This window comes from Varanus komodoensis, unplaced genomic scaffold (genome assembly GCF_004798865.1).
Source record: "Varanus komodoensis strain SLA01 unplaced genomic scaffold, ASM479886v1 scaffold13_3, whole genome shotgun sequence".
Taxonomy (NCBI): Eukaryota; Metazoa; Chordata; class Lepidosauria; order Squamata; family Varanidae; genus Varanus; species Varanus komodoensis.
Genome location: NW_025335409.1, coordinates 6404329 through 6423523, shown reverse-complemented (window position 1 = coordinate 6423523; position 19195 = coordinate 6404329). Strand labels below are relative to the sequence as shown.

The 19195-nt window shown below is 41.3% G+C and overlaps 1 protein-coding gene across 6 annotated transcripts in view; it reads left to right on the top strand.

The window, feature by feature from the left end:
- GRAMD4 (GRAM domain containing 4) overlaps positions 1 to 10635 on the top strand; it is a 95225-nt gene extending 84590 nt beyond the window's left edge. For 5 of the 6 annotated variants that reach the window (XM_044423511.1, XM_044423513.1, XM_044423510.1 and 2 more), the window contains 5 exons: positions 1197 to 1344; positions 1828 to 1921; positions 3616 to 3700; positions 5921 to 5989; positions 6843 to 10635. In XM_044423511.1, the coding sequence (XP_044279446.1) occupies positions 1197 to 1344; positions 1828 to 1921; positions 3616 to 3700; positions 5921 to 5989; positions 6843 to 6944 (498 nt within the window). In that variant the 3' untranslated portion in view covers positions 6945 to 10635. The remainder of the gene's footprint in view (positions 1 to 1196; positions 1345 to 1827; positions 1922 to 3615; positions 3701 to 5920; positions 5990 to 6842) is intronic. The other variant, XR_006414026.1, reaches the window with a different exon arrangement.
- Positions 10636 to 19195: the final 8560 nt, after the last annotated feature.

The following is a 19195-nucleotide window of genomic DNA, read 5'->3' as shown; positions in this document are numbered from 1 at the left end:
CTCCATTGTAATTTTACTAGTGCTTGAAAAATAGCAATGAATTCCAGACAAGTTAAGCATGAACATCTATAGAGCTTAACACAATTAAACATTCAGGTATAATTTATTTAATTGGGAGTTATGCCACCCCAAAGCCGTCCCTCTTTTAAAATGCTAAGTAGTTAGAAAAATCTCAGCATATAGATGACATTCCTTAGAGTTAGGTTGGGGCAATATGCCAAGGAAACAACCTAATAATGGTCTGAGGGTATGTTACATTCTGAAAACTTGAGCAGAACACAGCCTGGTTAGTGCCTGGATGGCAAAAGAACTCCATGGAAACAGAGTCATTTTGTAATTTATGATTTATACCCTGTTCTTCAATCCAGCCTATCAGAATAGCTTATAATAGAAGCTACTCTGTACTTCTGAAAAAAATATCAATGATTCTGCTATCTACTTTCCACATTTTGCAGTAGTTGATCTCTTGTTTTCTTGAGCTTGGTTGGGAAGAACGCTGTTTAACTGATGTCTTTCAGCTCCTTCTGGAATGTTGCCCAGATCACTGATTTTCCTTTCTGGTGGTACTTCCTTCACACCTCAGGGGGTGCTGTGCAAGAAAGTACTCAAACTTGGGGGAGGTATTGGGTTATTCACAAGACTTCCACTGGAACAAACAGGTGGAAAGCCCCCTTCTACTTTGGATACAACATCTTATTACTAATATAATTCTTATTCTTTATTGACTTGTTATCTTTCACATCTGCTGAAAAGCCATCAAAGTAGTTATTCTGTATAGCTATATACTGAATAATGACATGGTATAGCCATAGGTAGAAAAATCACATCTTTTTATGCTTCAGTTCCCATATTCGATATTTCCTGGGGCATCTCTTCAAAATGTGCTAGCTCTCTAGGTGCAGAGAGTTGCAATGCTTTTCCACCTACTTGCAGGAAGAAGTAGCCTAGTCTGGATAGCATGTCACTACATGGCATTTCTGAATGCTAGTGATAGGAGGAAATACCAGTCCCAAGCAGGTGGCGACATGAACAGGTCAAAACCTGTAAGCTGTCTTGGCCCTCAGTTTTCTAGCAGTGGTTGCCCGTCCTGAAGAGCAAAGGCAGGATGTTTTCCTAGGAAAAGGAGAAGCATTAAAACATTAAACTCTCTGCTGCTGGCTGTACATTAACAGTAATCTAGTTTTAATTCCTTACAGCTTCAAACCGCAACATCGCGAAGTTGTGTAGGTTCAGGTGCCCCAACAGGAGTAAGCAGGGATGAAGACAGCAGCCGTTTCCATACTACGAAGAGAGGCAACTTCCATGAAGTGTTTAATCTGTCTGAAAACGAGCGTCCTTTGGCAGGTACTTTGCTGTTGCCTCTAAATGGAGGCATATTTGAAAAAGAATTACGTAGAATTCACAAATGAGCTGTTCTGAAATGTTACCTGCTGAGTTCTATGAGCAGGAGGGCAAATTAATCTTTTATCTGACATCTGTAAGATTCTCAGAGTGAATTTGATGCCTGTAGCTTGGTCTGCCCTTTGTGGAAGCAGGAATTTGAGAGGGGGAAAAGGTGCATAATCCCTGTGAGAGAAGTAACTTAACCCAGTGCTTGAAACAAATACTGTAGTGTTTAGCAAAGCTTTGTATGCACTTTGAGATTTTGGGGTTGCTGGCTTTTGGGGTGCTAAAAGGAAAGATGTATCAATACAAAGTCCAAAGTACATCTTGGTTTCCACCTTCTGAAATAATCTAATTCTGGAGCATGCTGATTGCTTGCCCATTTGAAGAGCTGCACTTTAATTTCTTAGGTTTGTGTGAAATGTGATTCTATTATTTTGGCAGTGTGTGAAAATGGCTGGCGATGCTGCTTGATTAACAGGGACAGAAAGATGCCCACGGACTACATTAGAAACGGCGTGCTTTATGTTACAGAAAAGTAAGTTTTTGCATGGTTTACAGTGGAATAGTGCACACAGAAAGAATGAACGCACTGGAAATATTTGTCTTGCTTTTGTAAATTATAAGGCTGGGGGCAGTGGGATCCCAAAAATCCATTGCAAAACAAATGCTAAAGCAGAGGTTAAAGACAGTGGATTGACTTGTTCTTAGGTTGGAAGTCTGTGTTATTCCTTCCCCAGCAACCTCTATTCCCAGTTCCCATGACATGATGAATAACTCTGGGACAAAGAGCCCTGGGTTGTTAAACTCAGTCAGACAGGGCAGCCTCACTTGCTTCTGCCTCACTCACCTATCCACGGATAACAAACTGGGTTTGGTTTTGGTTTGCAATGCAGAAAGGAGTCAGGATGCATGTGGAAAGGAGGTGCTAGTGTACAACCCTGGCATCTTATGATCTTGCACCAAAGAAGAGGAGTCAAAATTCCACTAAGGAATAAAACCAAGGGAATCCCTGTGCATCTCTAGAATAACCTGTTTTGGTGCCTTTTCTATGCAAATATTCATTAATTTTTATTTAAATTTTACATACCATTCATTTGCACGGGGCTCGCAGAACAGTTTCCAATAAAACCAGATAAAATTATTATACAATATCAACAAGCAACAATAAAAAACAATCCTATCATAAAATATCTCTGCAGCCATTCAAATGTCCACCAGCATAATGATAATTAAAAATAAACAATACATAGCAAAAATTGGCAACAATCCACATGTACCAGTCCAATATAAAATCAGATAATCATGCTTAACAATTAAAATAACAGAACAATAAAAAGGATTTAATCTGACACTGAAACATATACAGTGGTACCTTGGCTCCTGAACGTAATCCGTTCCAGGACTCTGGTCGTGACCCAAATTGGTCATGAGCCAAGTAAAACTTCCCCATAAGTATCAGTGTAAATAAGGTTAAACCGTTCTGTAACTATTTTTTTAATCACAAAAATTTAAAGCAAAGTGACAAAGAACAACAAAGATCGCTGCCATCTCCCCCCCCCCACTCCCAGATTGCACCCATGTTCCCTGCACAAGTGCAACCTCGGGGGGGGGGGGGAGATGGGCGTGATCGGGGGCGGGCTTGGGGGGGAGATGGGCACAATTGCGGGTGTGCTTGGGGGCGGGGAAACAGGTGCAATCGCGATCATCACCTGATGCGGAGTTCACGACCTGAGGCAAATTTTTTCAGAAATCTCTGTTTGCTACCTGATTTGGTTGTGAGCTGACGTGTTTGTGAGCCAAGGTACCACTGTATAGTGTTGGCAGCAGGCATCCCTCCCTGGGGTGCTGATCCCATTACTGGGGTGCCACAGTTAAGAAGGCCCTTTCCCTTGTGTCCACCCTCTTAACTTATTTTAAAAGTGGCTCCTGGAAAAGGACCTCAATGGATGACCTTAGGGTCCAGGTAGGTGCATGCAGGTGTATATTCAGTGGATTTTACAGTTCAGAAGTTTTACAGTTTTGTGTATTTATAAATCAAAAGACTTTCCATAGGGCAGAGCAGCTTGCAGTTTATTAGAATGGAAAAGGATTTTTCAGGAGAGTGGGGAGGTGAATCCCAGAAAAAACATACCTTTTCAAAACCCAAAGCAGTGGCAGAGTTTGGAATCATTCTGGTTTTCAAATGACTATAATTATAACATATACATTCTTTCTTCTCTTTTTCTTAAGTTACTTATGCTTCGAAAGTTCCAAATCTGGTTCATCGAAAAGGAACAAAGTTATAAAACTAACAGATATTACAGATATTCAAAAGGTATGTCCATGATGTTTGAGTTTTCTTTGTTGTTTCACATTTAATTTTTTATAAGATGAACATCTGTCAGTTCGTGGTTAAAGCTTCCATATGAAAAGATATACATTGAGTGGTTAATTTACATGTTTTGATAGTACTAAGAGACAGAGTAAAGCCAAACTGAGCTCAGGTCTCGCACATTTATGTAGAAAATTGAATATATTTCTTCACTAAAACCAAGTAGGTCTTAAAAATGCTTAATTTGGAGAGGACTGCCCTCTCCAAATTAAATTAGAATAAGGAATCTCTATCATACCATTCTGGTTTACCTTAGATTAGATTTTTTTAAAAATTGGGGTTAAGGTATGATGTACACTCTTCATCTCCAAAAGGAAGTGTTTTATTTCATACAAAATATTTATATTCCATCCTTCCAGAAAATTTGAGGCAGGTGACAAAAAAAAGAAATACAGTAGATAAAGATTAAAAAACAATTGTGAGACTTGAGAGCATTACAACTAAAGCCTCTCAGAATTCTGCACGCTGTTTTGGGCAGAGAACTTGTGGGTAAAAGGGTGGGGGGACAGTATCTCCACATTTTTCTAGGAAGAGGAGAGATTTTCAACAGTTTGTCAAAATTAGGGCCACCTCTCTTGCTTTTTTCCCTAAGGATGTTTGCAGTTCTTTGCGCTGGCGCTGAAATGCACCAGTTGGGTCGGCAGGCCAGGCCCAGTTTTGCATCTATCCCAATGTAGCCACGGCATCCTGCTCTAGGAAGAGGTGGAGCTGTGCCTGAATTGCTCAGTTTTCTTAAGCTCCTGCTTTTTCTGTCTCATTCTCAGAGCATTTTATAATGTATTTTTCATTCATTTGGGTGGTGTGTTTGAGCATACCTGATCCCCTGTGAGGTGGCCAGCAGTGCTGTGTGTGTATTTTTCTTTCATGGATCTCTCCATTGCCCTGAAGCCTCCCAGGCTACCTGTACTTCCTGATTGGTAAAAGCCCACTGACCTCATGTCATCTTCCTGGGCTTTAATTGAAGTGTGGGAAGCTGAGGAGGCTGCAGGCTGCCTGAGAGACTGAACAGTGAAAAACAGGACATTTTGTAGCAGCTCAAATTAAATTTTTGTATTTTGCAAATTGCTCTCCTTTGCAAATTGTATTGTTTACCTGGCAGTATCCACTCATCCTCGTGTTCTCTAAGTGCCTTTTTATTGATGTGTACAGAATCTCTGACATTTCCCAAACAATGAATCTTGTTTGTGGTGGAAAGTTCAACATTTTTATGAATCTTTGATAGAAACAGTAGAAAGGCTGGCCTGACTTTGATGTAATAATCTGCTATTGCTGTAGCTTCATTGATTTACCTGAGATGCTACACAATGGTGCTTGGGAGGGTGGATGGAGGGGTTCCAAGTTTTCTTATTTTGTATAAAATCTCTACATCAGAGAGAAACTGATTTATTTTCTGTTGATTTGGTCCCTGTAGCATTCAGCTTCTGCTTTGCAAATGCTTCATGCTTTCAGTAGTTAGTACCATTAAATTGTAATACTGATGGAATTCTTTAGAGTTAATACACTAAATATCTGGTTGGCATTATACATAGCTTTGTGGATATGGCAGGCAGGCATGTTCTGGATCAGAGGACAAACCATCTCCAGTCTTCAGGCTGTGCATTCAGCAGCTGTCACCCAGCTACTGTGACTTTTTCAAAGTCTGTCCGGAGTCCTATGACTGAGTCTCCACTTGGGCACAGCCCCTCTGTGGAACGGACACTGTCTCTCAGCAGGATTTCAGACAGAAGCTTTTGTTGCCCTCTCTGGGGATGACCTGGGATCTTCTGGATGGAAAGTCAGTGGTCTAACACTGGGCTAAGACCCCTTGTACAGCTTTAGCTGAGGAACAGGCGCTTCTGCCCTTCCCCTTGACAACAGGCAACTCGTCTCTTGGCGAGCACCTTCTTGCTCCACTCCTTCACCTCCACAACAAAAGCAACCATTCTGGAATGTGGGTCTAATTACCTCTGTCTGGCCTTCACAGCATGTTTCTAGGCCATCATAGATCCTAGCACACTGTTTTTATATTAATCCCTTTACTGCTTAGGATAGTTTTTGTAATAGGATATTGTTTTTCCGATTCTCAGTGTTTCAGATATAAACTTTTCCATGTCACCTTCACAAGTGTGATTGTTCAGCAGGTAACCCTGTTCCTTACTCCCTCGTCCTTTTTGTATGTTTCAGTACAAAGTGCTCTCTGTTCTCCCAGGATCTGGAATGGGTATTGCAGTATCCACACCATCTACACAAAAAGTAAGTAGTCCAGTTTAAAAACTTTGCTGCTAAATGCCCACAGTATCAAATGTGCTTTTACCTGAAATATAAATGTTATGGTGACCTTGTCAGCTTTTGGGGCCCTTTAGCGTGAGCAATAGGAATATTTTTCTATACGGTTTATTGAGTGCAGCAATCACCTGTGCAGGAATTTGCAGTATGGTAATATGTTCATAGTTTTCATCACAAGGCAAAATGTTTAATTTTTCATTGTTGTGTTTCTCATGTTAAAAAAATCAGGAGTAAGTGTTGATAAAAAAGAGAAATTGAATATTAAGTTAACTTGGTACGTTTTGCTGGTAGTGAGGGAAGAGGTTTGGTGATATGGGAGGTTAGTATATTTGAAGGAATATAATAACAACTAGGCATCATTTCTCCGAATAAGCCCCATTGAACCCTTTCCATCAGGCTGCAGCAGAGGGAGGGATGGTAAGAAGAGCTAATCAGTCAGCTCTGCTAAGAGAACAACCCTTTTTGGTTACTTCTCATGCTAAACTTTTTCTATCTCACTTGATTGTTATAAGAACACTTTGATTAAAGAGCTGAGTTTGCTCCCTCCCCCCCCCCCACTCCTTCCTCCTTTTTCTTTCTTTGTCTGTCTTTTCAAGTCTGAGGGCAGGGACTATTTAATTGGATTTTTCTTACATTATCTATAAGCCACTCCAGGAGCCTTTAGCTCCTTTGTGGCTGAAGTGGGGAAGACCCATTTTAAATAAAGAAATAATGATCATATGGAACTTAGTCCTGGATTTCTGGATTGTGCTGCCAGTTGTAACCAATGCACCTATGGATTTCCACATTGTAATTGTTTTTGCGTTCCCCCTCCACACAGCCTTTGGTGTTTGGTGCCATGGTGCACAGGGATGAAGCTTTTGAGACCATTTTCACCCAGTATGCGAAGATAACATCTGCAGCGTCCACCAGTGAAAGCTAGTATATCACCACTGCTGGTTCTCCTGGGGCGACTTCATGAATTTACTCGCTTGGTAGTGAATAAAAGGTGGAACACCCTTCATCAATTCTGCAATAATTTTCTTCATTGCATATGTCTTATGTTACATAAATGTATTTTATATATGCCTTTCATTTTTGTTGTTTTTTAAGGCTTTTTGTAAAAAAGAAAAAAGAAAAAGACAGTGAAAGTGCTATCATCACTATTAGCCTTGCACATTAAGCACTTTTAATGCTTCTTTATTGACATTAAAAAGCTTAGGAAGATACTTGGTGAACCGAGCTTGAGGATAGACCAATGAAGCTGTCTTCTTCCGCCCTGAAATCCCAGGGTGCAACGGTACATTCTCTTCCTCTTCTGCTGCAGGTTCTGCGTTCGGAACTATGTGCCAGTCTTACCGATTTCAGTGGCATTTCTGTGCATGCAACGGGGGGGGCAGGGGGCAAGGCTGCAACCTGGTCTGGTTACACAGGTTAATGGTAACGTGCTTTCAAGATACCTTTTATCTTACTAGCTGAGATCTAAAAAATATGAATTGAAGGTATGAGTACAAGCAGTTGTGCTTCAAGCAGGCTTTTGTATTCATTGCTGTACCTTTTGAAGGATGTGTACCTTTGGAAGACTGTTGCGAGGAATAAACTTCGTACAGAGGGTTGGCCCATTCCTTCATTTTCCATCTTCCTCCTGTGTGCCACTCATATAGAAGCACTTTGCTGGCACAATGTGTGAAGCCACTGTTTTCAGCAACACCTTTTGAATGATTTGCATTGTTTGTGGCACACCTTCACTTCAAGGAATTGTTGTTGTTGTTGTTACTATTCTTATGTTGAAATAATACAGTGGCATTATGCTGTCTTCACAGTATCACCAAGATCCTTTGTTATTTCTTTGAAATATTTGATATATTGAGGGGGTTCTTAAGTTGTAAACATTTGTATCTTTTGCATTGTAAAAGCTCACCTAGGCATGCAGGTTTCTTCGCTGAATTAGCACCACAATTTGTGTAATTATCTCTGCCTTTGTCTTCTTATTTTAGTACATTTGGCATTTCTGCAACCATGCCAATTGATTTTCTGTTTCTGATCGTTTTTGCTTCTTGCAGACCCTATCTCTGCCTTTCACTATAACAAGCTTTGAATTTGGAAGCTTTAATCAAGAAAAAATAAAAAGGACTCGCAGAACTTCAGGTCCTGACCTCATGTTCTGTGCAAATGCAAGTAATGGAGTGTCAGTGGACTATGTTATTTTTAAGAGCAAGTGGAGCTTCAGAGTGTGCAGTTTTGAGCAAAGAAGCAATGTTGGGATCTCTGACCCTTTCTGCACTTGCCAGTTCCCGAAGCCTTCAGATTACCTCCCCAGCTGCTCTTGCACTGCATTTATGGTCATTTGTTTGCAAGGGTAAAAATATGACTGGAATCCCACTGGGAGTGATGTAGATTTGTGGTGGAAATGGATTCAGCTCCTGCCCTAGTTGCCCTGCTCCCAATTGCTCCATCCAAAAGCTTGTATCTCTTGCGTAGAAATTGGCTGGCAGGCCTCTGTTGCATCAATTTGCATGCAATGTGGAATTAGTTGGTCAGGTAATCTTAGTAACAATGCATGATGCCATAGGAAAAAGGGCTTCTGTCAACATGGGTCTGTATCGAGGATGGAAAACTACTTCCTCACCTGCTTTATGATTTAGGACAAACCATGACTACATTTGTGAGGAAAGTAATACCAAAAGGATTTTAGAAACGGATTTCCATGCACTGAGAAAATCCCCCTCTTCCCCAAACAAGGAAAGCACACGTGAAGTTTACTTTCAGTAGAGTCTGTATTTGAAAGGCTCAGTAGAAGCCTCTCATACTTTCCACAGTGTAAAAGGAAAATGTTCCAGTAATAGCAATGTGTGTGCTTCCCTAAACAATGCAGCTTCATTTTTTAAAACAAGATAATTTGTGATTTATATATATTTTGAAGCAAGTAGCCTACAGACATTTTTGAACATGTTTAAGGAACATGGGGCTACTTAATAGTGACTGGACTTCTTTATATAAGGACTTTGTCAAGCATCAACCCAGCAAGTAAAGAAGAGTAGCTGAAGGATAAATAAGCATTAAATTAGCTTAATGTTTTTACTAAGCTAAATCAGAACCATAGTACATCAAGTTTGTCTTTTAAAAAAACCCCTTGGGTGTTCATGAGGTTCTCGTTTTTTGAGAAACAGATTATATTTTTTACAGAGTGGGCTGTTTTTCTTATTTTTGTATCATTTTCAAATGTAATTTTTATCTTCACTCTGATCATGAAAAATCTGGTTCAGGTGAAAATCGGGTAACAGCACGTCTTACCTCCTCCCCCTACTGACCGACCGAAGTATTGTTCTGGAATGTGGTTCCTTGAAGTCCTTTCTGTGATGTGATGGTAGTGCCACAATTACCTGCGTCCCTTTTCGGAAAGAAACAATAAAGATATCATTACATATAACCAATAATCTAAATGATGTATTTAGATTCCCCCCCAGCTTTGATATTACTAGTACAAATTTGTTCAAAATAATCTGCACTTTCAGCAATGCAAACATTAAAAGGTAAAAGTGAAGGTAGAACATGTGTTGCAAACTACAATGCAAAGATAGTTCATTCCAATATCAAGTTAATGAACTGGATTTTTAGAAAGCAAATGTATACTAAGACAGGCATACATATTTTTGCAAAATCCAACTACATTATGCAAAGGACTACTGTAAAATTAATTGCTATGTTTTGTGTTATGTTATTTGTTACAATGCCCTCGACGTAATTAGGAAGTGCTTGAGTACCTGAATGTATTTTATTTCCTATATCCTGAAATGCTTAGCTTCAGTCAGCCTATTCCATAGTCATGGAGTTTGGTTCGGATTCATGTCCTTACATGGGATTTGAGGTATAGCCCTACTGAATTTAACTTCAGTAGTGCTACTTAATGTGAAGTGTTATTTTTTAAACAGCATTTTTAAAGCAATTCTCCATAAATTTGCTGTGTTGATATGTGGTTATTCGACCTGTGGCTTACTGGTGAATTCTCTTTGTATTTAACGGAATAACTTCTTTTACTGAAGAATAGTGGTCAAGTTGGAGAACCTTTCTCAGCATAAAGGCAGATGAAAACTGATCACGTTGTACGTTCCCTCTTTAAATTGCCAGAAGCAGAAGTTCTGTCACATGTAAGTACACTGTTAGTTTCATGAGGCAAAATTTGACCTATAAGTGAATTATGTAGCAACATCACACAAATTTCCAGCAAAACCAGTTCATGAGCTCTATAGATGGAGTGAGGAAGCTTGGAGGGAACAGGTGTGTACGCATTGTGAACCCTGAAAACAAACCAACCTGGTAGTTTATAATGAATAATGTACATTGCGGCAGATGTTTTATTTCTGCTACTAATCATTAAATAGAATGGGTGTGAAATAATTTTTATGTCTGAAGTTTGAGTCTATATTTTGAAGTTGTAAATAATTCATTAGCAGTGTAACTTTTGTTCGACAGGAGACTTGTACTGTATGAAAAATTGAACTGAGACAATTTGCCCTGTACATTTTTTAAGAGAATCTTGTTTGTTTAAGAAAAATGGGAGGGGTGGGGGCCTTGGTATAAATTATAATTTTTATTTAAATAAAAATAAACCCTAAAATGCTTTCTGCTACAAAGTGTGTCCGAGTTTGTATTGCTACTAAGTCAGAAGACTTTGTTTTGTCCACACTGTGTGTTCACCCTCGTGTGTGCAAGTGCTCAGAAGGGAGATTGGGATGTTAGTAGATGTCCTAGTGATTTACAGCAGTTCCTAAAAACAATAGTATCCACCCCCCCCCCCAAAAAAAAAGCTGCTGAAATTAAGAAGCCGTGGTGTGGTGGTGATGGAGATCTGGAATGGATTTTGTGTGAAAGGAATGTGAGATGGGTTTTGCTTCTAAGAACACTTCTAGGCTTTAGGACCAACAGATTTTATACTTAAAAATGTAGGATTGTTTCAGTATGAATCTGAAAGGAAACTCATTGAAATGAATGGAACTTAGGGTACAACCTGTAGCTGGTGGCTATGTCTTTTTAAATTATTTTACTCCAGGATAGATGGAGAGGGGGCTAATCCAGATTGGCTTCCTTGTGTCTGTTCTGGGATATGAATGAAAAACAAAAACAAACAAACCCTGAAAGCCCAGCAGTCTGTCCTGAGAGGACCCTGATCCAGATGTGTCCCCTGCACCTACTTTAGAGTAAAAATGAACAAAAAAGAGGCAGCTAGATACGACTTTACATTCATGTCTCTTTTCTCTCCAAGATGTACTCAGAGGTGAACTTTTCTGATTTCTGGAATACACTTTTGAGGCCACTTGGCTCCAGCTTGTGGATCCCAGACTTCTAAGGAAACACCAAAATAGATCCCTCAAGTTTCCAGTGCACCAACCCTTGGTCTATTTAAGCCAGCCTTAAGCTTGCAGATTTCCTGCATTATTCTACTTTGTGGGCCATGTAACCCATTATCGCTGTCTTTCATGGGTTACTTAGATTCTTAGACTGTGGACCAAGGGCATGGTCCTGCAGCAGGTGATACTACCTCCTTGGTGAAACTAAGGAGCTCTAAGCTGGTCAGTATCTGGATAGGACACAGTCTGGGAAGTTCCATACATCTTCCCCTGCCTTCCATGATGGCTGAGAGGACATAAATGTGCATTACCTACATGTGATGAAGTCAGTGTTTGCACATCCAAGTACTGACTGTGAAACTCAAGGACTTTGGGGCTCAGCAGTCTTCTCCTCCATCCTCAGTGCTTGGAAGGTGAATGGAAAGGAAAAGAAAAATATTCTTGGTGAATGCCTGCCTAGGAAGGTGGTGCCAAGAGGAAATACTTGGATTCTGGGAATTTGGGCTACGCTTTCTGGATGATGGGTTGCTGACAAGGGATGGGTTGCATTCGCAAGAACATGACATGATGGAATTCTGCAGGAGGCATTTACACTGAATCCTACAGGGAAAGGGAGTAGTGAATTTGGGCATAAGAATAGCCAAAGTCTTATGCACCGCAATGGAGAGAGCAGCTCCAATTGCGCCCAGTAATAGGCTTCCAAAGAAAGCTAGACAATAGAGCACATGATCCTCCATATCTATGTGCAAATGCACAGAGTATGGAAAACAAACAGTACAAACCAATGCTTAATGCACGAATCCCTTCAAGTGCAGAACTTAATACCATAAATAAAGTTTTTTTGTGGTTTTCCTATAAATAATACAGATATGCTACATAAATTGCCCATCACCTCTGTGACAATTATATGCAGCCTGTGTCAATGTTACAACAAGATTTTTATAGAAAAATAAGTTTCTAGGCCTCAACGTTGCAGATAAGTATGGTATTGATAACAGAAATAGAATTGGAACAAAGGCAGTTGAAAAACAACCTCCCTTTTTCTTCAGTCTAAATATTAAGGGGCTTTATACACACGCACATGCGCATGGTAGAATGAATGTGACTGCAATCAATCACATTGCTGGATGATCTATTTATAGGAGTGTTCTGCTCACAAGCTCCTCTCAGACGTGGGCCCAACTGCAATTCAAAGAGGTCATGCAGGAGCAAAGCTCACAGCCAACAAGCCAGGCTTAATGGTGTAATCTCATTGCTCTGTTCACAAAATCTTGAGTATCTTTATTTATGTATAGTGGAATTACTCCAGTGTCCAAGGGAGGGCAGCTGTAAAACACATAAGAAAAGCAATGTATTTAAATCAGGCTTCTTCAACCTCATGCACTCCAGTTATTTTCGGCAGTGGTCAAGAATGCTGGGAACTGTGGTCTGAAATATCTGGAAGGCACCAAGGTGAGGAAAACTTGGCTGTTTTGGCACTTGTATTTTAAGTCACATAAAAGAGCTTTTTGAATTTACAACGTCTGTCAGATGTTGAACTTCAGGCATTGTTGTTCTGTAGCTGCCTCATGACTGTACATTTTGCATTAGAGCATCAAATCCTCCCCAGTGATGTGCAGATTTTGTTCCAGCTGCTGGGTGTGTGTTTTGGTGATGGTTAGGCATCAACTGTTCCATCAGATTTTTCACTTACTTTCAAAAAGTGTGCCATCTGCCACAATTTACAGAACTTTACGCAAAATTTGGTATATTCGTGCTATTCACAGGCTGTAGGACAGAGCAGAGATATTTTAATACGTTGCATACATCGATGTGTTTTACATCAGCGTTGACCTTTTTGTTGTAATTTGTGCACAATTCCTGAAAGTTGTAAAAAAAGGGTTCACAAAACACAGAAAAGTTATTTTGGGTCAGATTCCTAGAAATGTGGTTCCTCAACCGTTTGCAGTACGACTGTTGCTTAGCTGTACACAGACAACTTATCACCTTGCAAGAGAATATGACACTTTTTACAAGACAGAGCAGATGACAATTGGGAAGAGTACAAAAGCATTTTGAACATACCATTTTTGAGGCCCGGATTCCTGTCCCTTTTTTAATATGCAGGTTACCACAAACCTATTGGAATGCTTAGTATGATGAATGAATGAAAGCTTCTTCAGTACAGTGGTACCTTGGCTCACAAGCCTAATCCATTCCAGGACTCTGGTTGTGACCCTAATTGGTCGTGAGTCAAGTTAAATTTCCCCATAAGGTTCAATGGAAATAAGGTTAATCTGTTCTGTAACCATTTTTAAATCAGAAAAATGTGAAGCAAAGTGACAACAACAAAGATCGTGGCCATCTCCCCCTCCCACCCCAAAGACAAGTGCAGCCATCTCCCTGTGTCCCCCCCCCCAGCATGACTGAGATCACACCTGTCATCCCTGCATACACCTGTCATCCCTACAGGTGCTCATCATCCCGGCGTGCTGGGGGGTGAGGGGGAGAGATGGGTGTGATCGTGGATGCACTGGTGAAGAAAGAGACGGGCACAAACCACACTGGGGGAGGGAGAGATGGGCACAATCTTGGCAATCTCCCCCCCCTCCCAGAACGACCACGGCCATCTCCCCACTCGGGGGTGGGGTGATGGCCATGATCACAGTCTCATTCGTGCAGGAAAGGCATGCGGGATCAGAGGCACGCTCCTGCAGGAAAGACAGGCGCAATCTCGGCTATCTCCCCCGCGGCTCTACTGTGCTGCACCTGTCTTTCCTGCAGCAGCGCGCCTCTTATCATGCATGCCTTCCCTGCACGAAAGCAGCTGCGATCATGGCCATCTCCCCACTCGGGGGAGCGGGTGGGGGGAAGATGGCTGCAATCTTGGTCACCACCCAAAGGGAGTTTGCGACCCAAGTCAAAATTTTTGTTTGTGACCCGATTTGTTCATGACCCAAGGCGTTTGTGAACCGAGCTACCACTGTACTATTTAAGATGAGTAGAACTCATGAGTTCTATGAATTAAGTCCATGAAAGATGCAATTCTGGGCATGTTTAGACAAAAAGCTGACAACTGCACCAGCTAATTAGAATCTTATGCCTGCACCAGCTAATTAGAATCTATTTTGGGATAGCATCCTGGATAGCTCCTTAAAAGTTCAGACTGAAACTGGAATGGATACCCCTCCCCACTGATACTGGGACCACAAGGTCCCCCATTATTTATATTGTATTTTACTATGTTTTATGGTTTGTTTGCTATTTATTTCATCTGTATTTTATATATATTTGTATCGCATTGTGAGCTGTCCAGAGAGCCTTCAGCTATGGGATGGCATACAAATGCAATGAATGAATGAATGAATAAATGAATGACGTATATCTGATTAGCAGCAGCTCTCTGGATTCTGGGGTCTATTTCATTTTCTGTTTTTCTACCACATCACCTTTAGGTGGCGCTGTGGTATAGCAGAATAGTAAAATTATGTAAGTGGGAAAAAGCTGCTGCTTCTTTTTGCTTTCACAAATAATACTGTGCCCTCCCTGCTCTAGAAACACTTGCTAAAAGTGCTGTTTAAAAAGAAGCAAGTCGGAAGGGTGATAATGTCCCTTAAAGAACCCATAAACAACCATGAGTGGAGAATTGCAAGTGTTAAATAAATGCTTCAGGTAGTAACACTACTACTCAGATAGTACTGTTATGCCTCATAATAGTAAGCCGCTATGTGGGCAAATGAGGAGTGAGGTTAGCTTACAGTCTGAAAGTTGGCCTTTCTAGTGGGCATTGTTTGATACTCTTCTTTCTACAAGAAAGCTATCAATTTGGCAAGTATGGAAGAGAAAGTTCAGTATCCTATGGATTCTTGGCTTAGAGCCGGGAGATAAAATCTTCTTTTTTTCTGCCAAGGGCTACATTCCTTGGGAGTAATCCTGCATGTTAACACTGGACAGGCCAAAGCCAAAAGTGGGCAAGCCCACACCTTGTATATCTTCACATAACTTCACATTGTTCCATAACTACTTTAGTCCTTTTCCTTCCCTCTCTGTCACCATCTTCTCTCTTTCTCTCCCCCAGTGGCCTACAAGGATAAATCATACTTGGCAGAGGTCTGAAGTGACCACTTCCAAGGATGTTTGACAGTCTGAAGGCCCGCGGTTAGCCACCCCAGCAAGGAGAAAGTAGCATAATATTATTCTAAGACATGGCCATCCCCAAGTGTTAGTGGAGCCCGGGCAAATGGGTCTGGTGGATCACCTTATTCCTTGCTGGCACTGGGAGATCCTGTTTTGATTTCCCACAATGCCCAGTGTGCCCAGTGTGGTGTCACTCCAGGGGGTTATGGGAAATTAAATTGGAACCCTGGAGGCCACTTGGTAGGGGAGGCCCAGGATAGCTGTCAGCACGGTGGGATCTGCTAAGGAAGTGGAGGCCAGTTATTAGCTCCAAACAGAGATTCCTGGTGTTCACTGGCACTTCAAATAGAAAAGCAGGGCCGGTCCTTCAGGAAGAGACCCTAATACAGTCTGTTAGGAGTTTAGAAAACCCAGTATACAAACCCCACACAACTACTGCCGTCTCCAGCACCCTGATTCTTCAGTGGAAGGAAGGGTTGCATATGAAGATCTTACAGTAGGCCAAGAACAGATTTTCCTCTGGAATTATGAAGGACCTCCAAGCATGTATTAGACCATGCATGAAATCTTGGCTTGATCCAAGAGCCCCTTCAGAGAATTTTTTTTTCCCGATTTATATCCTGCCTTTTTCCTACAAAGGGCTCAAGGCAGCTTACCATCATTCTCCTCCTTCATCTTATCCCCACAACAACAGTCCTGGAGGTAGGTTGGGCTGAGAGTCTTTGACTGGGCCAAAGTCACCCAGTTGGCTGCATGGCTGAGTGGGGACTAGAACCCAGATCGCCTGAGTCCCAGTCCCATGCTCTTAACCACTACACCACACTGGCTCTCAGCTGAATTTAGCATCAGTTGAATTGGATCTTCTACAGTTGCCTTCTGTAACAAATAAACTTGTAAAAGGAACACTGGCTGCATGATGGGACTCACAATGGCATGTTTGTGTTAAGTTTAGAGAAGTTATAAGGAGAGGTTCTTTTTGTACTTTTTACAAGATAGTTGTTGGCTTTATAATTCCAACTTGTGGTTTGATGTTCACATTGAAATGCTCTCCCCTTAGCTGCCATGATTTAAATGCCAATGTTTTGGATCAAGTGATCCAGAAAGATTACAGCCAAAGGTCTTAATAGATGCTTTAGCTCCCGTGACTTCCAAAAGGGAGAATCTGAACACATACATTGGCACAGAAATAATTGTGTGTTTAATGTATATAGGCTGAAGAACAATCCAACGCCAGAACACTGAGTAGCAGACATAATTTACTGGGACTTGTGCAAAGCTTTGTCATGGGAGCCTACTCACATGGACGTTACACAGCTCAAATCCCACGGAAGCACTCTAATGAATAAGGAAGCAAATACATTTCCTGTATTTCTGAAATTACACCACCACACATCTCCCTTTTGGGGTCATCTTTGCTTTATTTTCCATCCAGCCTAAAGCAAAGAGCAGTCCTACAAAACTAGCTATTATGTAATTTTTTTGGTGGGTCCTGATAAATGTATGATCTTGTTGGTGTTTGGATTTTGTTTTATTCGTGCAGCTCAGCATGTTATAGATGGAGCAATTCACTTCAAAGCTTTCTTTTCTGGCCTTTTTACTGCATCATCATGATCTGTTATGATTTTAGGTCATAAGTCTGGACCTTTAAAAAAAGACCATGAATCAGATCATGTAGTGCTCCTGCTTTTTGTGAAGTTTCTTCTGAGTGTGGTTGGGGCCTATGCTGATATTACTAGACTACCATAAGCATCAGATTGGTGTCCCATAATGCATCTGACAGCCTTCGTTCATCATCATTTGCCACAGACTTCCCTAGATTGTATATTGCCTGAGTCAGATGGGCGAAAGACTTGGCCTGCTCCAAAAAGCTGGAAGACTGATTGGCTTCCTTTAGCTCCCTCTCTGTTGTACCTTCTGTGCACAGTCTGTATCAGTGTTCGAAATCATGAAATTTACAAAGGACAATACGTTCCTAGTCCTCGAAGTTGCAGACAAGTATGATGTTGATAATGGAAACAACAGCACTGGAAGAAAAGCAGATATTGAAAAATAATCCCACTTTCCTTCTATCTTAGGTTAAATGCAAAGGTTCACATCTCAAGGGCTTTTTAATATTGTAAAATACCTTCCAACTACATTCAATCCGATACTTCCTGGCTATCTGCTTATAGCTGTGTTCTGCTCACAAGCCCTTCTCTGACCATAATTCAGGAGCAAAACTCACAACCCATAAGCAAGGCTTAATAGCATAATCTCATCACTTTGTTCACAAATAGTTCCTTTGCACTTAAAGAGGGCTCTAGGTACTTTAGCACAAGTGGAAATAGCTTAAAGATTCATGAACATTTAGAAAACTTTGGCTTTTCTCACTGATTCAGATTGCCATTTAATTCAGTTTGATTCAGTCAAAAGAAGATGCCACATCTGTAATTCTGGTTATCTCAGTTTTCTTCATGGTATTGAAAACAAGGGGGGGAAACAAGGAGAGGGGACAGGGGGACTTTAGCTGGAGGACCAAAGGAGAAGGACAAGGAGGACAACTCACACTGTCCAGCTGATTCACAAGATGGGTTGCTACAGTGTGTGAACGCAGCCATGGACTTACAGATATTTCCAACCCGTAAATCCAGCTATCAGTACAGGCTCTTACTATCTCTGGGATCAACTATTCCAGGTTATTAAAATCCTTATTTCTATCCTGCCTTTCTCAAACCAACCAATTATGGGGCTTTGCTACTTCCACCATCATGTGCACAAGGAACTCCAGGACTGGTGGTGCTTGAAGGTGCGTATGATAGAGAAAATCACAACTATCTCTCCAATTACACATTCTAGTTTAATTGCATACTTGTTAGGGCAGTGCCAAGCATAGCAGTGAACTGCTGGGCCAGGCTGTCCCCTAGAACTCAGAAACTGGGTTCAGACAACCCAGATAACCCACATTCAAGGGTTGAGCATGGGTTGAGCATAGGCTGAACTGAGGGTTGCAGTTGATGTGTGGGTTGCCCTGCGGCTTGAAGCCGGCTGAGATGACAAGCCATGTTGAACCACCCAAGCAAATTCACAAACCATAGCTTTTCTTGGTGGATTACTTGTGCTGAATAAGGCATGGCTTGTTTGTGCAGCTGCGTACAGACAACATAATAACCCATGGTTCTACAGCAATCCATACTCAACCCTCGAGTGTGCATTATTGTGTTGTCTGAACCCAGTCTCTATGTTCTGGAGAAGAACCTGGGCCAGCAATTCACTCCTGCTGAGGTTGCTCTGCTCTAACTCTGCCCCGGATTGGCTCCAGCAAGTCCCACAATAATCAGGGTAGTAAGTAGGTAGTTGACAGATACAGTATCGCCAGTAATGACCTGCAGTTTGGACAATTCATGTTTCGTATGGGTGCAGCCTGGCCTGGAAGCTTGGATTTCTTGATCTCCAGGCTCTGCTTAAAGCATGTTCTTTCTCCTCCCCAGGCTTGGGTCCTGATACCGGAAGAAAATGCAACATGCTGTGTCTTGGGGAAATGTCAGGATTGGATTTTAACAAGCCTTTCCCCGGCTGCAAAGGGATTGAAAATGGAGGTGATTTTCTTTTAGGACAAAGGCTACATCGAAAAGTACAGTCTCTTAAGCAAGGGTCTGGATGGGTCATCTCCAGTTTGATTTAGTGATTCAGTGAATAGCAGTGACTCTCCACACACACAGGAAGGTCATACTTCAGTGAACACAGATGAAAG